Raw genomic sequence first — 19568 nt, 5'->3', positions numbered from 1 at the left:
TTGAAAAAAGAATTGCCAGAAATTGGCAACTGGGATTTGATGTAAATGCCAAAGGGGAGGAGGGAGTGAAAAGAAAATGACAAAGAGTTTGCACCGGAGTAACAGGAAGAAGATTAATTAGTATTAAGAGAATATTAAATAAGACAATTTTTAAAAAAAGAAAACTTGAGACGTCTCCAGAAAATTGGGTGGATTTGTTAAGTCCTGGATGTTCCCGGCACACCAAATTGGGAATATCTACTGACATTCAGATACTGAGTCTGAAGAGAGAGATAAGGTCCAGAGATTGGGATATCAGCTGCTTACATATGAGGGAAGCCATCATCTAGTGCTGAGCATGAAGTGGATGAGCTTTTCCAGAGATCCTGCATGGGGAACCTAGAACAGAATCTCTGAGTGGAAGAGGAAGAGAAAAAGGTGCTACATAGCCAAGAAGAAACTTATCAGATGACAGATCTGGGAGAGCGTCACACCAAGAAGATGAAAGAGATGATGATTTTGAAGAATGTGGGAGGGAGTCAACAGTACCAAGCACTACAGGAAGATGGAGAATGATTTCATTACGAATTCAAATCACCCAAGGAAAGAATATGGCAATCCTATCACACCTTTGAATCTCAGAAAGGTTGTAATTTGTGAGTTAATGAATTTAGGCACAATAGCATACACAATATTATACGCACTGTTAATTTATACACAAGAAACTGAAGAGCAGAATGTGCATTTGTGTTCCATTTTTAATATTTGTAGGGTGCCCTTTGTAAATTGCTGATTTACAGACCAGCAGATGAAGAATTCATTAATAGTTGCTAAAACCAAGAAAGTTAGCATCTAGTCATGTTCATTCCGTATTTAAAACTCACCAAGTATGTATTCTGTTCTTGGAATAGCTGAAACAGAGAAGGAGACAGCTGAGCACCTAGATCTGGCTGGTATATCTTCCCGGCCAAAAGATTCGCACGGAAGCAGTTCCTTCCAGATATCTCCACCATCACCAGATTCCAAAAAGAAATCAAGAGGTATCATGAAACTCTTTGGAAAGTAAGTAACAGATCAGACAAATGGAGTGGTCTTTGTATCGTATGTTGCCCAAATGTAGGAATAAATGGAAAGTTGGCTGGAAATGAGTATGAAATTGTAAGGCTTTGGTGTTCCTTTATGGAAGGAATATTGTGATCTGGGATTTACTAACTCATTGGATCTCAGTTAAAGTTTAAATCCAAATATCTATTCTGACCATACATAAGCAATGTTCTGATTAACTTTAAAGTCCAGGGCCTTCTCAGGTCTCATATGAGGCAATGTGGTATTGTGTCTTCTGTTCAGACTTAGGAGAAGTCAATCAACTACATTCAACCCAGATGACATGTCTGAGCCTGAATTCAAAAGAGGAGGAACGAGGGCAACTGCAGGGCCGCGACTGGGTTGGTCTCGAGATTTAGGACAATCTAACAGGTGAGAACAGCCCAATGAATGGACTTTTACATCTCTGCCCAAGTGTCAAGGCCATGAGCAGCTGCAGTGTTGCTAGTATTGTCCCTGGGTTAGACAGTAGAACCCATTGCTTACTGCTGTGCCTAGTGGAAGAGTCCATTATTTTTAGAGCAGTGCAATTTTGCAATGGTTGGTGAAAACCATATAGAAGATGAGGGCTACGTGAGCTAGGGGAGGAACCAGAGCTAAAGTGTTAGCAGCATCTGTGCTAGAATGATTGATTCTTGGACTTAAGTTTGACTGAGAAAATAGTTACTGTAAGTACTCTAAAGGATAGCTCTAGAGAGATGGGATAACACAGTTGTTAAGAGTAGGTTCTAGAAACAGACTGCTTGGATCTGATTTCTGGCCTTGCCACTTCCTATAACCTAGGTGACCTTGAGCAACTATATCCATGTTCTGTGCCTCTGTTTCCCATAGTTTTAATTAGTCCATTCCCCAGAAGGTAATTGTGAAGATTAAAGGTGTTAATATGCATGAAGTATTTGGCAAATAGTAACTGTTCCAATGAACATTAATGATTAATGGAGTCTGTGAAAGCCCCTAAAGACATAAATTCTATCAGAATTCCTAAATTTATCAGGACTATGTAATGTTTTATCTGTTAAGACTATGAACTTTTCCTATGCCCTTTATCACAATTTAGGGCTGGTTTGAAATTACTGTAGTGACCTACTAAGCATGAAAAGGGTGGAGTTGGCAAACATCTAGCACAAATCATGGACACTAAATCTTTTGAACATGGTCGCTCCCACCCTCGCAGAACACTGGGTACAAGTGCCATCAAGGAGGAAACTGGCTTTCTTCAAACACTGAAGAGTCTCATTTGCCATATGTTCTCTTTGTACACAGTAGAGGATCTCCTTGTGCTGTTAAAAAAATTCTTTATACTTTTTTTTTTTTTCCAAAAAGGAAGACTATTTATGTGTCAAAGTAGAAAACCAAAAGAACCCCAGAAACCTGCTGTGATTACATTTTCCTATACACAATGATGGCATGTTGCTCTCATTGATTACCTTTTGGAGAGAAATCATAATTCTGCTAAAGTTAATTCAAGTTAGATTTGATTTCTTTCCATCTAACCTGGTGTTTTATGTTTGGGAATTTAGTCTTCAAACAACATTGATTGAAACTGGTACAGTGACTTTTTTGTTCAACTTGCCTTTCTTCCATACAACACATTCTGGCTCAGTCACATTGAGTCTTTTGTGGTTCCATTTGAAATGCAAGCTGTGGTTTTATAAGGTAACTTTTCAATCAAGTGCCACTTCCTCCTCCAAATATGTACTGAAAAGTAAGCTTTCCATGGTCAAATTGTTATTACCAGGTAATTTCCATATCAATTCAGTATACAGTTGTTCAACCTTGATAAGCCATAGGGTTGGGTTTGAATTATTTTTCATGAAATTGTTTTCTTATAGTGACTTGGATATGCCATTTGCCAAATGGACCAAGGAGCAGGTTTGTAATTGGCTTGTGGAACAGGGCTTGGGATCCTACCTGAATTCTGGCAAGCACTGGATTGCATCTGGCCAAACACTTCTGCAGGCTTCTCAGCAAGATCTAGAGAAGGTGACTGCTTCTCTGTTTTGTTTAAACAATGGATTCTGAGAAAGAGAATATGAACGTAGGATTGTTTTATATTCCAGAAGGGTAGTGGGTGGAGCCAGTAAATACTCTTGAAAAACTTTGTGTTTTCTGCTTTGCGTTTTTTTTTTTTTTACATGGACTTAACAAGAAGGACCTGGTCTTAATATTCCTTATAAAACATTAAGCCACTGGACGTTTTAATGAGAAATAATTGTATAGACATAAAAAACCTTAAGCTCATATTTCTCAAAATCATTGTGTGGCTTCAGCCTTGGCCCAACTTCTCAATGTAACGTATGCAATTTAACTTTACTTTGCAAAAAGAAAAAATAAGAGAAGAGCCCGACATTTTAGCTCTAATAATTTAACATTTCATCCTAATTATTTAAATTTTTGTACATTTTGCAAAGGAAGGAGCCTACTAGGGTATGGAGCATAGCATGAAACTAATTTGCAGTGGTGTTGGCTTTCTAGGGGCCTTTTGTTCAGCAACATTTTACTAGCCTGAGTTGATATGTTGATTTAATATGATTGTTGAGTCTTTAACACTAGCAACCTTTTGGGGGATTTTGCATCTTTGCCATTGGCATCCAGCTCATATTGACAGAATTGTAAAGCCAGTGTTTCTTTCTGTTTATTATTTCAGGAACTTGGAATTAAGCATTCACTTCATCGAAAGAAACTCCAGTTGGCACTGCAAGCCCTGGGATCTGAAGAAGAAACCAACCATGGAAAGCTGGATTTCAACTGGGTCACTAGTAAGAGGTTTTAGATTCACTTATTTGTTCATTCATTACAGGTGTTCTGTGGCTCACTAACAATACCAATTTCTCTCCTTTAGGATGGTTGGATGATATTGGTCTCCCTCAGTACAAGACCCAGTTTGACGAAGGACGGGTAGATGGTCGAATGCTCCATTATATGACTATTGTAAGTGATTCACTCCTGGGATTTGGAGGGGAGCAAAATTGGTTTTCTCTGAAAAACAGAAATAGTGAGCAAAATAGATTGTTTTCACAATGATTCCACCAGAGTTTAAAGGTGTTGCCTTAATTTGAGAAGAGCAGGCATATTTTCTGTTAAGCTAAAATTGGAGGATTTGATGATTGCAGTACCACTGAGAGATTTGAAACCCTGATTTAAGCTATGTGAAACCTAATCTAATCTAAGCTGTCCAGGAAGTTGGTTTTATATATACTCAACAATGTGGACACTAAAGTGCACACTTTGAATGAAAAAATTTTCTGGTATGTGAATTATATCTCCTAAAGATGCTTAAAAAATAGAATGTAGGGTTTTGAAGCCATGGAAGTTTCTGAGTTACACATTCCTATATGCAGTGACTGCTCAGAGGAGACCATCCTTTTGATCTGACATCCAGAGACCTGTCCTGTCTCCTCCCTTCCACTTTCAAGAATGTTACCTGAAACCTGCCTCCTTTCTCACTTCAGCTCCATTCCACTAGGGCAGAAGTCATGAGGGTGAAGAAGTAGGGTGAGGTAGACTCTGATTCCTTCATTATGCTTTCATATATTTTTTAAAGATTTTATGTATTTATTCATGAGAGAGAGAGAGGCAGAGACACAGGCAGAGAGAGAAGCAGGTTCCATGCAGGGAGCCCGACATGGGACTCGATCCCAGGTCTCCAGGATCAGGCCCTGGGCTGAAGGCGGTGCCAAACTGCTGAGCCACCCAGGCTGCCCTGCTTTTTCATATTTTTATCCTTCCACCCAGGAGTTAGAAGGAATTGATAAGAGTGGGGAGAGATGGATGCCAGGAGAACTTGTTCTAGATTCCATAGCACTGTTGGTGTCCTATGACATTAGATGCTTTTATTTAAACGACCTTCTGTGAGAGAGGCTCTGTAGCCAGCTACCATAAGTATCTTCTTTAAATAGTTGAAAATTTCAAACAGCTAATTTTTAAATGTCAAATAAATTTGGGGTTCATCTCATGGGATTTTTTTTTTTCTATCATTGAACCAAAGTTTGTATGTTGGTGGGCACATAATGTAAACCTGCCTGTAATAACACCAACACATGACACATTGCACATTTACTGTATGCCAGACACCTTTTTCAAGCTCCATACTCCTATTAGTACTCAAGTCTCAGCAAGCCTTGAGTTAGTACTCTTGTTGTCCTCAGTTTTCAAATGAGGGAATGAAAGAATTGAGAAACTGGGTAACTTTACCAAATTTCTGCATCTAGATCTAGCAGTCAAGAGTCACAGGGCATTTGAACTTAGGATGTGTCCAGATTCCTACCCTATAGCTCAGCCTGGAAGAAATTCAGTAAATACTTGCCTTCCTGTCTAGGTATAGGTATGGTTCTGCAGGAATGTGAGCAGATTCAGGCTTAAAATCACAAGAAAATTTGTGTATCAGTTTTGTGGCTACAAAGGAATAAATTATCTTAGAAAATTTGACCCCAGAAGTTCTCTAAGTCACAAAAAATCCATTTGGATGTGGTATCTTGAGTTGGATCCTGGAACAGAGAAAGGACTTAGTGGAAAAACTGGTGAAATTTGAGTTAAGTCTGTAGCTTAATTATCATTTTCTATTGTCTATGTTAATTCCTTAGTTTTGATGACTATATCATGGTTATATAAGATGTTAATGTGAGAGGAAGCTGAGTGCAGGGTATATGGGACTCTGTTCTATTTTGGGCAACTCTTTGGTAAATCTAAAATTACTTAAAAGATTTTTTAAAATCTAAAAATGGTATCTTCTGATTTAAAGAAAATAGCCCCTACTTTTAAAATCTCTTAAGATAAAATAATTTGCAAGACATTGCAATCATTATGTATTTAGATTTAAAAAAATGTGATAGAGTTTAATTAGTTGAAAATAGCTCATGTGGAAATGTTTGGATGGGTGTCTCAATCTTAGATTAAGATATATTAAGTGTCTTATCACAAGGCACTGCCTTTAAGAAATGGATCCAGAAAAAATTCAGGAATTAATTTTGCTCAGTAGCTTTAAGAATTTAAGCTGATTGTCTAATATTTTTATTTAAAAACTGTTTCTGTAACAGATTAACCTCCCCCCCACCCTCCAGAAATGTGTTATCAATAAGGTGTGTCTAAAATGGATGTTTTTTTATTTTATTTGCTGGGTGTGTTTGGAAATAGACTGGTGCTTATCTTGACACTGCCCTCCAAATAACCTTCTGAAATAATTTGTTTTGGTGTGTTTGGTATGTTTGAAATGTTCCCAAGAACCACAGACTGGAGAAATTACACCTTGAAGGAATCGATGGTGATACATGTTGTTACTTCTAACTTTTTCATTTCTCTTCTCTTTAATTCCCACCAAAACCTTTTTATTGATCAACACAATTTTCCCAAAATTGTTCACAGTGTCTGCTAGATAAAGCATAATAATCTACAACTAGAGATTTCTAGAGGTTGGGGAACAGTATAACAGAGATACTCTTCTGGTTTTCCCCAAAATGGTGATGTGCCTTAGCTCAGAAAACCCAGCTGTGATCATCAGTGAACATCACATGCTCTTAGCTTTCTGCTTTATCGCCTCAAATCAAAGAGGATCAATTTTGCAGCGACCCAGCATGTGCTTTTCAAACTGTGTTTTCAGAGCTGTGGGGTCCCATGATCCTATCTCAAAATGTCTAGAAGAGAAGAAACAAGTAAAAGTTGGCTTCTGTTGGTACAACATTAATTTTGTTTTTTTAAAAAAATATATTGGGGCTCTGGAGAGGATTTTGTTTGAAACAGGAAAAAGGGTTCTATTACCAAATAAAAGTTTGAAAACACGAGTGCTAGAGGCCTGTTGGTAGAGGGACTGCTCTACTTTTACTTGTGCTTTCTGTAATTTCCCTGAAAAAGGTCCTTCTGTTCTGGGCCAGCTCAGTGAGCTCCTCTTTTTGTTCTTTTTTTTTTTGGCAGGATGACTTACTGTCTTTGAAGGTCGTGAGCGTGCTCCACCATCTCAGTATCAAAAGAGCTATACAGGTCCTAAGGATCAATAACTTTGAACCGAACTGTCTGCGGAGGCGGCCGTCTGACGAGGTAGCGCCTGTAGTTGAGATTGACATAGCAGGCCCTTCCCGTGCATGTGACTGTGTGTGTGTGTAAAACATTCATTTCTTCGTGGGGTCCACAGGGAAAGCTTCTGGTTCCTCAGAGCCTCAAATCCAGCCTCGTACCTTCTTGGGCTTTACATTCCCATATTTCTCCCATTCCCCTCCATGATGATTCCACCTGTGTAACTAAAGCCAAAGGTTGTTTTTGAATTTCCCTTCCTCCTTTTCTTAGGTGGATTTCATTTTCCTGCCTCTTTGAGCCACAGAGTTAAATGTCACAATAAAGGCTTGGTTTCCTCAAGTGCTGCTTCACTAGTCTCTTAAAAAAGCTTGGAATGGTGACATAGATGCCTTAAAACAAAATTCAGATCAGTAAACACCTGTTCCCCTCTCTGTAAACACTTAGCGGGATGTCGAGAAACTGTGCTCTGTAAACAGACTTTTTATTACCTGCAGTTTTAACACTTGGAATCCCGTTGTCCCTGACTGAAGCTTTCGTTGGTTTTTTGTTCTCACAGAAGAGCATCACGCCATCTGAAGTTCAGCAGTGGACTAACCACCGGGTGATGGAGTGGCTGCGCTCTGTGGACTTAGCAGAATATGCCCCCAATCTCAGAGGCAGCGGCGTCCATGGTGGGCTCATGGTAAAACTGCATTTTAATTTAAAGACTGACTTCTGGACATCTGGTGGCTTAGGGCACGATCCCGGAGTCCCGGGATTGAGTCCCGCATCAGGCTCCTTGCGTGGGGCCTGCATCTCCCTCTGCCTGTGTTTCTGCCTCTCTCTCTCTCTCTCTCTCTCTCTGTCTCTCATGAATAAAGAAATAAAATCTTATAAATAAATAAAAAATAAAAACTGACTTCTTACCATTTAGTTTCCATTAGTCTAATGAATAAGGTATTATCAGTCTGCTTGTCACAATCTTTTTCCTCTAACTGAATCCTCCTATACTGTTTCTAGTGAGTCTTTACTTGCCATGTTTTTTCATTTGTGTCATACGAGGCTGCAGCAGATTTAAACCCATTTCTCATTTACTGTATTTTATGTTGTGTTGCATCTGGCCACTGGCTCTCTTATGATCATGTTTTGAGACACCGGCAACACACAGATTATATTTCTGCACACTGATGTCTTGTAAGGAATTGGCTTGTCAAGGTGATCCTGAAGGCACCACTTCAGAGAGCCACAGGCCGTAACTTTGTAGTGTGTGGATGTCAGGAACAGCTCTACTTCTCACTAGCTTAGGTAAAATATATATAGCTTAAAGATCGAAGTCCGTGCTCTGTCTCAATGGGCTGTTGGGTCATTGGTGATGACTAAATGAAGGAGCTTTGCAAATTATAAAGCACAATGCAGACATGTATGATATATGGTGCCTTAAGTAATTTTAATTTTTTTATAGGTTCTAGAACCTCGTTTTAATGTGGAAACAATGGCTCAGTTATTGAACATCCCACCAAGTAAGACCCTCTTGCGAAGACATTTGGCCACTCATTTCAACCTTCTGATTGGGGCCGAGGCCCAGCACCAAAAGCGTGATGCCATGGAGTTACCAGATTATGTACTTCTAACAGCCACTGCCAAAGTGAAGGTTGGTTCAAACTTGTGTCTTCTAATAATTGGTAAAGCAAAAACTAAAGCTAGGGCTTGATTTTGACCTGACTGTCCCTTTTTCTGGGGTTTATTAAGTCTTATGGATGGGTTAATGGTCTGTGCATCTTTAAGAGTAATTAAGAAAATGCATTTTTGAAAGTTTCTTTCTGGGGGAGTCTTTGTTCAAGTCATTTATGTTATTAGAGTTAACAGTAATGAAGAGTACGATGTTGGCATGCAGTCGATATATTGCTAATGCAGAGTCCATGACTTGGGCTCAAATGCTAATTGCAGTTGTTCTATAGATAAATCTAGTGTAAGCGAGGATTTCTTCTCATACAGATTCAACTTGCTGGCTTACAATTAACCAGTCTGGCAAGTTAGAAAAAAATACTTAAGATTCGAGGTAAACCAGCAAAGAATGGCTATTTCCAGATTTACCCAGATTCATGGGTCATACCAAATTTAGATTACTTTTTTCTTCTTTTAAATCATTTCTCTGTGAACTCTTCTGAGTCTGTTATCTCAGCCAACTTAATGTGGAGATAGGGTTTATCAGCTCCTCCACAAATGTTACCAAGTTCTTTATATACATATATACATAAACATTTATTTTTTTGATTTTTAATTTTTTTTATCCCCTCTACCTGCCCAACATTTTTTCTTTGGCTCCCTTTCTCCCTTAAAGGAAGTTTCAGATTTGAAACTTCTGATAGCTTCTATTTAAATTCTCATCATTGCCTGATCACCATCCACTTAACAGAGAGTCTCAGGGAGTATTCAGTGACTAAGATGGAGTCTCTCTCCCAAGTCTCACTGGGAGTTCTCTCTCAAACAAGTGAGGATTCTTTTAGCAGCCACCAGTTCTGTTATGGAAGCATAGCAGGCATACAGGATAATCATAGCTTTACTCGAAAAGAAAACATAGGACCATTTTCTTTTACTGATCTTAGATGGAAAAATCTTACAAGATTGGACCCATCCCTGAGAAATCTCATTGCCTTAAGTCCTGTTTAATCGAAACTAATGCTCTTGGCATTTTTTTTGTTTGTTTGTTTATCACAGTGACTACCCAGCTAATTGGTGTGAATAAGGAGAAACAAGCTTAATCCTCCGAGATGCATAATAAGGATTGTTTATTACATTTGGGTGCATCAATCATACACTCAGGATGCTTTCATTTTTGTCACAGCAATTTAATTATCCAATTGCTTTTCTCTGTAGATGGAGTAATTAAATTATGCATGTGATGAGTCCTCTGTCATATGAATTTTATTGAATCCCTGGATGTTTGCTTTTCTTTTAAAGCCAAAGAAACTTACCTTTAGCAATTTTGGGAATCTGAGAAAGAAGAAACAGGAAGATGGGGAAGAATATGTTTGTCCAATGGAATTGGGACAGGCATCAGGAAGTACATCTAAGAAAGGATTTAAACCCGGTTTGGACATGCGCCTGTATGATGAAGATGATTTGGACCGGTTAGAGCAGGTAAATGCAATAATGTATATGTATTGTATTTAAAGTTCCTCCAGTAAAGAAATGCTAAATGGAAACATTGTGCACTGTGTCTACTAATCAGTTTTTCCTCAAATACCTGAAAATAAAGATAATAATAAAATAATAGTCAACAACTTCCATAAGTTGTTACTCATAAGTGCACTATCCTCACCACTTAACATAGGTCAACTTTCACGATGACCCTAAAACATACGGAGCATTGTTATCCTCCTTTTAAAGAGAAGGAAACTGAGGCCTGGCAAGGTTAAGTAACTTACCCAAGATAGAAGAGCTGCTCGAAGAACTGGGTGGGGTTGCAACTTGCCAGGCTAGCTTCAAAGCCTGGCTATTCACCTGTGCTATCCTGTCTCTGTATTAAGGAAATCTGTGTATCAAATCCAGTTGGAAATACACAGCTCATGTAGTCGTTTCAGTATGAAGTCATGGATTTGAAATTTGCCCTCTCTCATCAATCTTTTAATGTCATTGTCAGCATCAGAGCATTAGGTTAGATGTGCCAGTAAAGTCAGTAAAGTGTTGTTCCCTCTTGTTTTTAACATCTAGTTGCTGTAAAGAAAGGAGGTATTGTCAGAAGTGTTCGGTCTTGCCTATCCCATTCAGTAGCACTTATCATTACTTCTCCTTAGACTTTTGCTCATTTTGCTATACTTTCTTTAAGAGCATTCAAACGCATAGGTCATGGGATGGTATGTTCTTTGCAGATGGAAGATTCAGAAGGGACAGTGAGACAGATAGGAGCATTCTCTGAAGGCATCAACAATCTCACAGTAAGTCTGTAAGATGAAGTCAAAATGTTACTCTGAAGGGCACCGAGCTGGCTCAGTCCACAGAGCATGCGACTCCTGGGATGGAGCCCCACATTCCTGCTCCTTGCTCAGCAGGGAGTCTGCTTCTCCCCCTCCCTCTGCGCATGCGTGCACGTGCTCATGCTCCCTCTCTCTCTCAAATCTTTAAAAAAAAAAAGATGTTTAAAAATAACCCCAAAGGGCTGCGTGTTCAGTGGAGGATATGTAGATCTGAGCTCCTGGCTCCCAGGGTGTGTGACCCCCGTCTCCTTGTTTTCCAGCACATGCTGAAGGAGGACGACATGTTTAGAGATTTCGCTGCCCGTTCCCCCAGTGCCAGCATTACAGATGAAGACTCCAATGTTTAACCACAGCGCTTGGATGAGCATTAGGAGCCTCCCTCACCTATTCTCCATTTGATTTCTCAAACACTCACAGAATATATAACAAGCTGCAGATTGTATATTGTTTATCATCCCACCTTCTCAGAAGCGGAAATGGAAAGCAGGGAGTGTGTGCCTATTCCGAAGATGCCATGAAAAATGAGACACTGGTGAATGAGAGTATAATTGTCTTTCCTCTATTTAATGTAAAAATCTGTGATATATTATATTTAAAGTGTTGCATTTAATATGACTGTTTTACCATAGTGTTTCCATTCACATTCACAATATGCAGGATTTGGGAAGCAGGAAGCAGTGCATGAATGATTTTGTCATGTTCGTGTGACAGCACTGCAGCCATCAAAATGAGATATTACATGCTTTCAAAATCAGTATGTGGAATTTCTTCAAGCATTCAGTGTGCCCACTAAATGCCAGCCACATCTCCACTTGCCTCTTATTGTCCTATTTTATATATTTTTCTAAATATGTGTATATATTTAGTACATAGAATATAGAACTTTTATTTTGTGACGTAAGGAAGACAGTGAAAAGCAAAAAGAGTGCTCAAAATTGCCATACAGTAACTGGTTCTCCAAAAAGTCAGGATGATCGTCCTTCTCCACAATTGAATTTTAATGATATTAAAAATGATATTAATATCAATCATCCCAACTGAAATACTCCTTCTTTGATGACATATCACAAAACCATTGAAGAGTTAAAAAGTTTTAACCTTCACCTTGGATCCTTTCACCTCAAAAGGAAGAACTCCAGGGACGCTTAAAATACTATTAACTCGAATGGATTCAGAAGTTCCTCCCAAATTTGTAGAAATGATTCCTGAAGAAACAAAAACAAAAACCTTTACAGTATTAAGCTGCTTATTTTCCTTTTTGCTAAATATATCATTACATCAAAATACTAACAATATACCTAATGTTATTAATTCTACATGTCTCAGGCTATCAGTGAATGGGATTTTTTTTAAGAAGCTGGATATTTGAACAGTTTGTCTCAGAGTTCAGTAATGCTGAGGCTGCAAAATGAGTTTCATAATGGCTATATTGTGATGAGAACATGTAGTTCATGTTTTTCTATAGCACAGGGCCCAAATAGCATTTATAAAGGAAATAGCTGTGGCAAAAACTTACTGTGTTTATCATTTTTTTAGGGGTATTAGAAAAAATACCCTATTTTTTATTCACCACATCACTTCTCCTGATAGCCAACTTTGTAAAGACAGGTTTTCCAAAACTGGCATGGGGTGGGCAGTTTGATATATGCCAGCGGACTTGCTTATAAATCATATTTGAATGTCACTGGTATGATCTTACAAGCTATTAACAGGTTACCAAGCTTTTCAACAAAGGGCCTGTAATACTAAATTACAGTTTATTTGTAACTAAAATGATTTGATGCTAATAATCTTTTGCTCCCTTCCATTCATCGTTTGGTGACTGTATTGGACTCTTAAATATTAGTGTTTTGTTTTAATGTGAACATATGTCATTATTTGAAAAACAGTTTCTTATTCAAACCTGGTTAAAAAATACCAGGAGACTTATAGATGCCAAATATTCTTTATTCAGGGCAGTGTAACATAACTGATGGTATGTGATAAAGTTAAAATTTTTTTGATGATATATATTTTATTTACAAAACATTGTACACTGCTGGTATTACTGTATGAAAAGAAATAAAGTCAATTGATAATTGTCTCATGTTTTTATTGTCTGTTACTTTTCTCATTCAGAATCCCCAGGAGGCTTTATTCCTGGAATACAGAACAGTGATACAAATGCTATATAGTTTGCAGACTCTCATAAATATATGAGGGGGAGGGTTCCAGCACATATCAACAGGTAGAAATATGAGGACTTTGAGGAATTTCTGTATGAAAGGAAACAGGCAGCTGGGCTGGGGGTAAGGAATCAAAGGCAGAGGAATTATTAAAAAGGCAAAGGGAAATGACTCACCAGCAAAGTTGAATAAGTTAGTTGTAGATGGTTCTTTAAAGCCCTAAATACTATTTTTATTGTAGTAAAATTTGAAAAGCAGAAACCTATCTTGGAAGAGATTGCCAAATATTAGATGTAGAGTGAATATAACTGGAAAAGAACAGGTGTTTTTGATGAAAGTTAATCATCTCTAACTTAATAAACCAGCAGGAAGCTGACTACAACACACCTCATTAGCAAACAGGGAGACCTGACATGTTTGTTTAGCTGTGTGTATATATGCTTAGCTACACCACATTGATGTAGTCGGAAAACTGGGACCGCAGTAACATATGTGACTTCGTTGTAAAACTTCTACTCTGAAAGAAGTCATTCTGAAGGAGCTTCACATGTTTAATCTTTGGAAGCAGCACTGATTGGATGCAGAGAAAATGGGGCAAAAATCATCGCAACAGTTACCCCTGAAGGACAGCAAAGAGGTTTCTGGCGTCTGTGAGGTGGTCACTGAAGCTATAGTCCATGCAGCTCAGAAACTGAAGGAATATCTTGGATTTGAAGATCCTCTCAGCAATCTGTGGCCAGCTTCAAATACTCTGAATGAGATCTTCTTAATCCACTTTATTACTTATTGCCAAGAAAAGGGAGTTGATGAGTGGCTCACCACCACCAAGATGACCAAGCACCAAGCTGTTCTGTTTGGTGCAGACTGGATTTGGACCTTTTGGGGATCTGATAAACAAATCAGGCTTCAGCTGGCAGTGCAGACTCTGCAGATGTCTTCTCTTCCTGCTGTGGAATCTAAGCCTTACAACTTCTCAAATCTAGAATCCAAGGCAGAGGAGTCTTCCAGGAAGAGAAGTCGATTTGATAAGCTGGAAGAGTTCTGTAACTTGATAGGAGAGGATTGTCTGGGCCTGTTTATCATCTTTGGGGTGCCCGGAAAGCCCAAAGACATCAGAGGAGTTGTCCTGGACAGTGTCAAAAGTGAGACTGTGACGGGCCATCTGCCAGGAGGGAAGGCCGTGGCACAATTTGTCCTGGACACGGAAGATTGTGTCTCCATCAGAGAGCTGATTGGGAACTGTCTGAGTAAGGAAGATGGGCTGAGAGAGATGGGCAAGGTTTATATTAGCATCCTCTGAACTGAATGTGCACAATGAGACTGGCCTGTAAGGCAAAAAGAAAAAAATATTTCACTTTAGTAGACAAGCTCATCCTCTTGCATCATCCCAGCATGAGATTTAATAATCTATATTGTATGTATACACCATAATATATTTAAGCAATACTATTTTGATGGATATTTAGATTGCAAAGTCCATTCACATACCTGGATATTGTCTATCCTGCCTGTGAGTAGACACACTTTGTTCACTCACTTTTTAAAAAGTTCATTCTTACTAAAAGTAGCTCCCTGACAGAAGTCACTGGATTAATCCAGGTTTTAGATATAATAAAAGCCCATTCTAAAAAACCTTGTTATTTAAAATCATTCCACACAGCACTGGCTACATAACTTGTGGGGTCATAGTTTGATCTTAAAAGCTGAAGTAAAGATTATCACAAGCAAGCGGCTGCATTTTTAAGAACTTTTTCAGGAGCACCTGGCTGGCTCAGTGGTTGAGCATCTGCCTTCAGCGCAGGTCGTGATCCCGAGGCCCTGGGATCGAGTTCCCACATCAGGATCCCCACAGGAAGCCTGCTTCTCCCTCTGCCTATGTCTCTGCTTCTCTCTGTGTGTCTCTCATGAATAAATAAAATCTTTAAAAAATTGTTTTTCCAATTGGAAATTATGTAATTCTTAGGTAACTTAATGTAACTCCTATGTACATACTTTACTCTTTACATTGCATGAAACATATTATTGCCTGTTGACAGCATTACAAATGAGTTAACTTTAATATGGAAAGAACCATATTGTACTTGATGCCTGGGAAAATAGTATTTCTCTAGCTCCTCTAATTCTGGTCATACCTGTCCACTAACGTCTTATGGAGACAGACAAAAAGCACAGGAAGGCAAGGTGAGGACCTAAGTCTCAACTTCTTTCTCAGAAATTGAGAAATATCTGAATATAAACTAATTCCAGAAGGATTCATACTCCTTTTGTCCCTAAATGTGTATGGTGTAGGACTTGTACTTCATCATACTAAAATATACAAACTAGAGAGAGCAAAAATAACTGCTGTATTGACCGTGAGCTTAATTCCAATGGCCACCATTTATATTCTGCATCCTGAAACATAATGACTTAATCACAACAGCCCTGAAGAAGATATTGTTCCCATTTTCCATGAAAGTAAAGCTCAGAGATGTTAGGTTGATTTTCCCCAGATCACAAAGAAACAGCCTGGATTCAAACCCCACATCCATCTGACTAAAAGGCTGTGCTTTTAATCTTAAAAAGGGTAGAACACCATGTGAAGACAGAAGCAGAGATTGGAGTCATGTGTCTACAAGCTACGGATTGTCTGCAAACCATCAGAAGCAAGGAGGGAGGCATAAACAGATTCTCAGAACTTCCAGAAGGAATTTTTTTTTTAATTTTTTTTTAATTTTTATTTATTTATGATAGTCACAGAGAGAGAGAGAGAGGCGCAGAGACACAGGCAGAGGGAGAAGCAGAGGGAGAAGCAGTCCCATGCAGGGAGCCTGACATGGGACTCCATCCCAGGTCCCCAGACCACGCCCTGGGCTGAAGGGGGCGCCAAACCGCTGGGCCACTGGGGCTGCCCCCAGAAGGAATTGTTAAAACTGTCAGTTATTTTAGAGCAAAAATGGGTTTACTAGGGATTAGCAGAGAATTGCCATTCAGGACATGCAAGCTATGGCAAATCCATTGGCAAGGCCAGAAAACAAAGGAGAGGACTGCTCTGTTAGAGAAGAGGGGAGTTGGGAGGGACTGTTACCCAGGCCAAGTCCAGTGGAGTACTGGGAGTTGGAGGCATGGTGGCTTTTCATTGGCTGAATTGTGATGGTCTCTCATTGGGCTGCTGCAGGGGTAAGAGAACAACTTTTTTCTCCTGCTGGGCCTAGTAAAGTGGTATCCACGTGCAAAACTTTCAAGTGCCTTTACTGTCTTCCTGTTGGGTTCTGTTATTGATGACTTGTGGTAGAACATGGGAGCTCCCGCTTCTGGCCTCTAGACTTAATTTTATTTATTATTTAAAAGATTTTATTTATGTATTCAGGAGAGAGAGAGTCAGAGACACAAGCAAAGGGAGAAGCAGGCTCCATGCAGGGAGCCTGATGTGGGACTCGATCCCGATCTGGGACTCCAGGATCATGTCCTGAGCCTAAGGCAGACAGACGCTTACCGCTTAGCCACCCAGGCTCTAGACTTTATTATTTATTTATGACAGAGAGAGAGAGAAAGAGAGAGGCAGAAGCAGGCTCCATGCAGGGAGCCCGATGTGGGACTCGATCCTGGGTCTCCAGGATCAGGCCCTGGGCCGAAGGCAAGTGCTAAACCCCTGAGCCACCCAGGGAATCCCCTAGACTTAATTTTAAATGCGATTTCCTTTTACTCATTTTCACAGAACCAACCTTGCTAACACCTGGATTTTGGATTTTTAATGTCTAAAACTGTGAGAGAATAAATTTCTGTTGTTTTAAGTCACTCAGTTTGCGATACTTTGTTACAGCCTCCCCAGGAAGCTAGTACACCTAATATACTGTACTTCTGCTTTGGAACATTATGGCAGAGTGAAAGGCCAGAAAAGATGGGGGTGGTGATTATCGAAAATACTTGTCTTATCATGCCCGTTATCCATCCCACCCCAACCCAATACTGATTGATGTCCATAGCACGCTGAATGCTTACACACACAGTACTCTGAGACCTGCATTCCTCTGCTCTACTTAGTATGCTTACCAAGAGTAAATCATGTTTGTTCCCGGTTATTCTTGTTATCATAATTTTGTACTCTGGTTAAATATTATAAGCACTTAGTTAAAAAAATAGAGGATAATTTTATTAAGGTTGTATGTTAATCCATCCTAGGGTGTAGAGATAATCAAAACAGGTTCCAATCAAAGATACCTTGAGGAGGAAGACCTCCACAGACACAGATTGATACCTGTTTGTAGAAATAAGGTAGGGTAAAAAAATAAAGAGATCTCATCTAAAGCATGACCATTATTTTCTAGGTCCTGAGGAGTTCTGACTTTTTGTAAACTTTTTAAAAAAAGATTTTATTTATTTACTCATGAGAGAGAGAGGGAAAACAGGTTCCATGCAGGGAGCCCCACGTGTCCGGGATCAGGCCCCAGGCTGAAGGTGGTGCTAAACCGCTTAGCCACCCGGGCTGCCCTGACTTTTTGTAATTCTAACCTGATCTACAAAGGAGCTAACCACATCATTGATGACAGTTACAGCCTATGCACAGGGTGTAACTGCATGCTAATATGTCACCCAGAACTTTATATTAACTTGATTAGTTAGGATCAACTCAGCCAAGAAAAAAAAAAAAATCAATTTTTAAACTCAAGAAGCCTGGGTAAAGAGGCCATCCGTTGAACTACTCTCAGCTACTGTCTCCTCCTTTGAGTATGTATATCACTTGCACCAGCTCAAGACTTCTTTAAACCAAGAAAGTGTGGAAAAGCAGCAGTCGCAAAGGAGCTAGACCCCTGGGCCATCTGGAATCCCACCCAGACCACATTTGCTCTCTGTAAGCCACATTTCCCCCACCCCTTATGGTCCTCTTCGGACTTGCTGCTTAGACTTTTTTTTTTTTAACCTTTTTGTTTTCTTTTCATTCCTTTTTCTGCTCTGAGGTTACCTCCTTGCACCCGTGACCCGGGGGCTGCCTTCGCAAGCGCACCTGTTTTCCGTTTCCCCGCCCTGAGGGCGGGGCGAGGCGGGGCGAACCTGCGCGGAAGCGGCCGCAGACCCGCCCCTCGACGCCCGACGGCGTTTGTCCCGCGCGGCTTGCCGTCCTCGCCGGCATGGCGGCCGCCACGCTCCCCGCGGGGCTGGTCCTGCAGCCGGGGGCCAGGACCCTGCGTGCCTTCTGCACCTCCGTGACTCCGGCCGCTCGCTCTGCGATACCAAGCCCGCGTGAGTGTCAGTCGCGTCGCCTCCGGGCTCTGAGGGAGGTGAGAGGGCGGGATACGGAATCCATGATGGCCGCCGCGGTGGCGGAGTCCTCACGGTCTTGGGGGGACTCCGCCGGCCTGTCGCTGGCCCTCCCAGTAGGAAAGCCGAAGTAGGCGTGGGTCTCTTCTCTGTGCCGGTGTCACTGGGCTCCTAGCCGCCGGTTCGTGCTCCTAGGTGCTCTGGCCGAAGCGAGCCTGCCCCTCCCCCCGTCCCCGCACGTCCCCTCACGTCCCCTCACGTCCTCAGAGACCTGCGCTTTCCCGTGCTCCCTTGCGCGGCCACCGGCCCAGGGTCACTGTAGTTACTGGTCCCCGCGGAGGTTTGGGGGGCGGGGGGCAGTGCTGACCCATGGGTTTGCTCGACTGTTTAAAAGAGGAGCATGCAGCTGGCCTGGAACAAACTGCGGCTCTGCATTCCAGCCCCAGCTCTGCCATCCATGGCGTGACCTTCACTCAACCAGGCACTCGACAGCCTCATTCAGGCTACCGTTCTTGCCTTGGAAGAGTCCATGGAAAAGGGAGGTTTGTTAACGGAGTCCTATTGTATGCAATGCGAGGGGTTGTAATGGAAGCGTGCACACAGCAACGCAGGGGCATGAGGAGGAGCGCACGGGAGTGCGGGAAAGCTAAGTCAAGGAGGGGGCTCGTCCAGTCCTTCACCAGGTGCTGTCCATGCTGCCGTCTATAACTAGCGTCTCTAACCTTTGTAGTATCCACGGTTCACCATCTTTCTCTCACTTCGACAGTAGTTTTCTTTACTGGTCCCGGTTTGTACTCCTGGTCTCCTACGTTGAAGTCTCACAGCCGGAGTGAAGTATTCAGAAGGCCAGTCTTTAACCTTGCCACCCCCGTGTTCAAAATCTGCAAACGGTTTCTCACTGCTCTAAGATAGGATAAATTCCTTAACTCGTCAGAGCGGCTCTTGATAGTTTTAATGCTTGTGTCCTTTAAATTTTTTTTTTTTTTTTAATTCGTTCTATAGATGCCTAACTCCTGTTGTGTGCTTGGTAGTGTTTTAGGTACTGGGATATAGCAAGATCTCTCAACTCATGAAGTTTACATTCTTTTGGGAAAGTCAGACTGTAAACAAAACAATGTCA

At 40.7% G+C, this 19568-nt stretch overlaps 3 protein-coding genes across 55 annotated transcripts in view; all 3 read left to right on the top strand.

Annotated features, from left to right (window-relative positions):
- Positions 1-13128, top strand: part of PPFIBP1 (PPFIA binding protein 1) — a 167242-nt gene extending 154114 nt beyond the window's left edge. For all 50 annotated transcript variants that reach the window (XM_072798543.1, XM_072798536.1, XM_072798541.1 and 47 more), the window contains 11 exons: positions 891-1041; positions 1327-1455; positions 2916-3066; positions 3731-3842; positions 3926-4014; positions 6991-7113; positions 7646-7771; positions 8531-8719; positions 10030-10209; positions 10941-11006; positions 11306-13128. In XM_072798543.1, the coding sequence (XP_072654644.1) occupies positions 891-1041; positions 1327-1455; positions 2916-3066; positions 3731-3842; positions 3926-4014; positions 6991-7113; positions 7646-7771; positions 8531-8719; positions 10030-10209; positions 10941-11006; positions 11306-11392 (1403 nt within the window). In that variant the 3' untranslated portion in view covers positions 11393-13128. The remainder of the gene's footprint in view (positions 1-890; positions 1042-1326; positions 1456-2915; positions 3067-3730; positions 3843-3925; positions 4015-6990; positions 7114-7645; positions 7772-8530; positions 8720-10029; positions 10210-10940; positions 11007-11305) is intronic.
- A 342-nt stretch (positions 13129-13470) lies between these two features.
- On the top strand, positions 13471-15151 carry REP15 (RAB15 effector protein). The gene has a single exon (XM_072798561.1). It carries the CDS (start codon positions 13800-13802, stop codon positions 14508-14510), a length of 711 nt encoding a protein of 236 aa, XP_072654662.1. The 5' UTR covers positions 13471-13799; the 3' UTR covers positions 14511-15151.
- Positions 15152-18258: 3107 nt separating this feature from the next.
- Positions 18259-19568, top strand: part of MRPS35 (mitochondrial ribosomal protein S35) — a 47240-nt gene continuing 45930 nt past the window's right edge. The window contains exon 1 of one of the 4 annotated variants that reach the window (XM_072798546.1): positions 18259-18430. In XM_072798546.1, coding sequence (XP_072654647.1) covers positions 18319-18430 — 112 coding nt within the window. In that variant the 5' untranslated portion in view covers positions 18259-18318. Of the gene's footprint in view, positions 18469-18726; positions 18991-19568 lie in introns of those variants that run through there. The other 3 variants (XR_012017565.1, XM_072798549.1, XM_072798548.1) reach the window with 3 other exon arrangements.

Source organism: Canis lupus, chromosome 25 (genome assembly GCF_048164855.1).
Source record: "Canis lupus baileyi chromosome 25, mCanLup2.hap1, whole genome shotgun sequence".
Lineage (NCBI taxonomy): Eukaryota > Metazoa > Chordata > Mammalia > Carnivora > Canidae > Canis > Canis lupus.
Note: the sequence above shows the minus strand (reverse complement) of the source record. Positions and strands in the feature narration are given on the sequence as shown.

Excerpts from the sequence above, each read along its gene's own strand:
- REP15 (XM_072798561.1), top strand. The coding sequence starts at position 13,800 with ATGGGGCAAAAATCATCGCAACAGTTACCCCTGAAGGACAGCAAAGAG.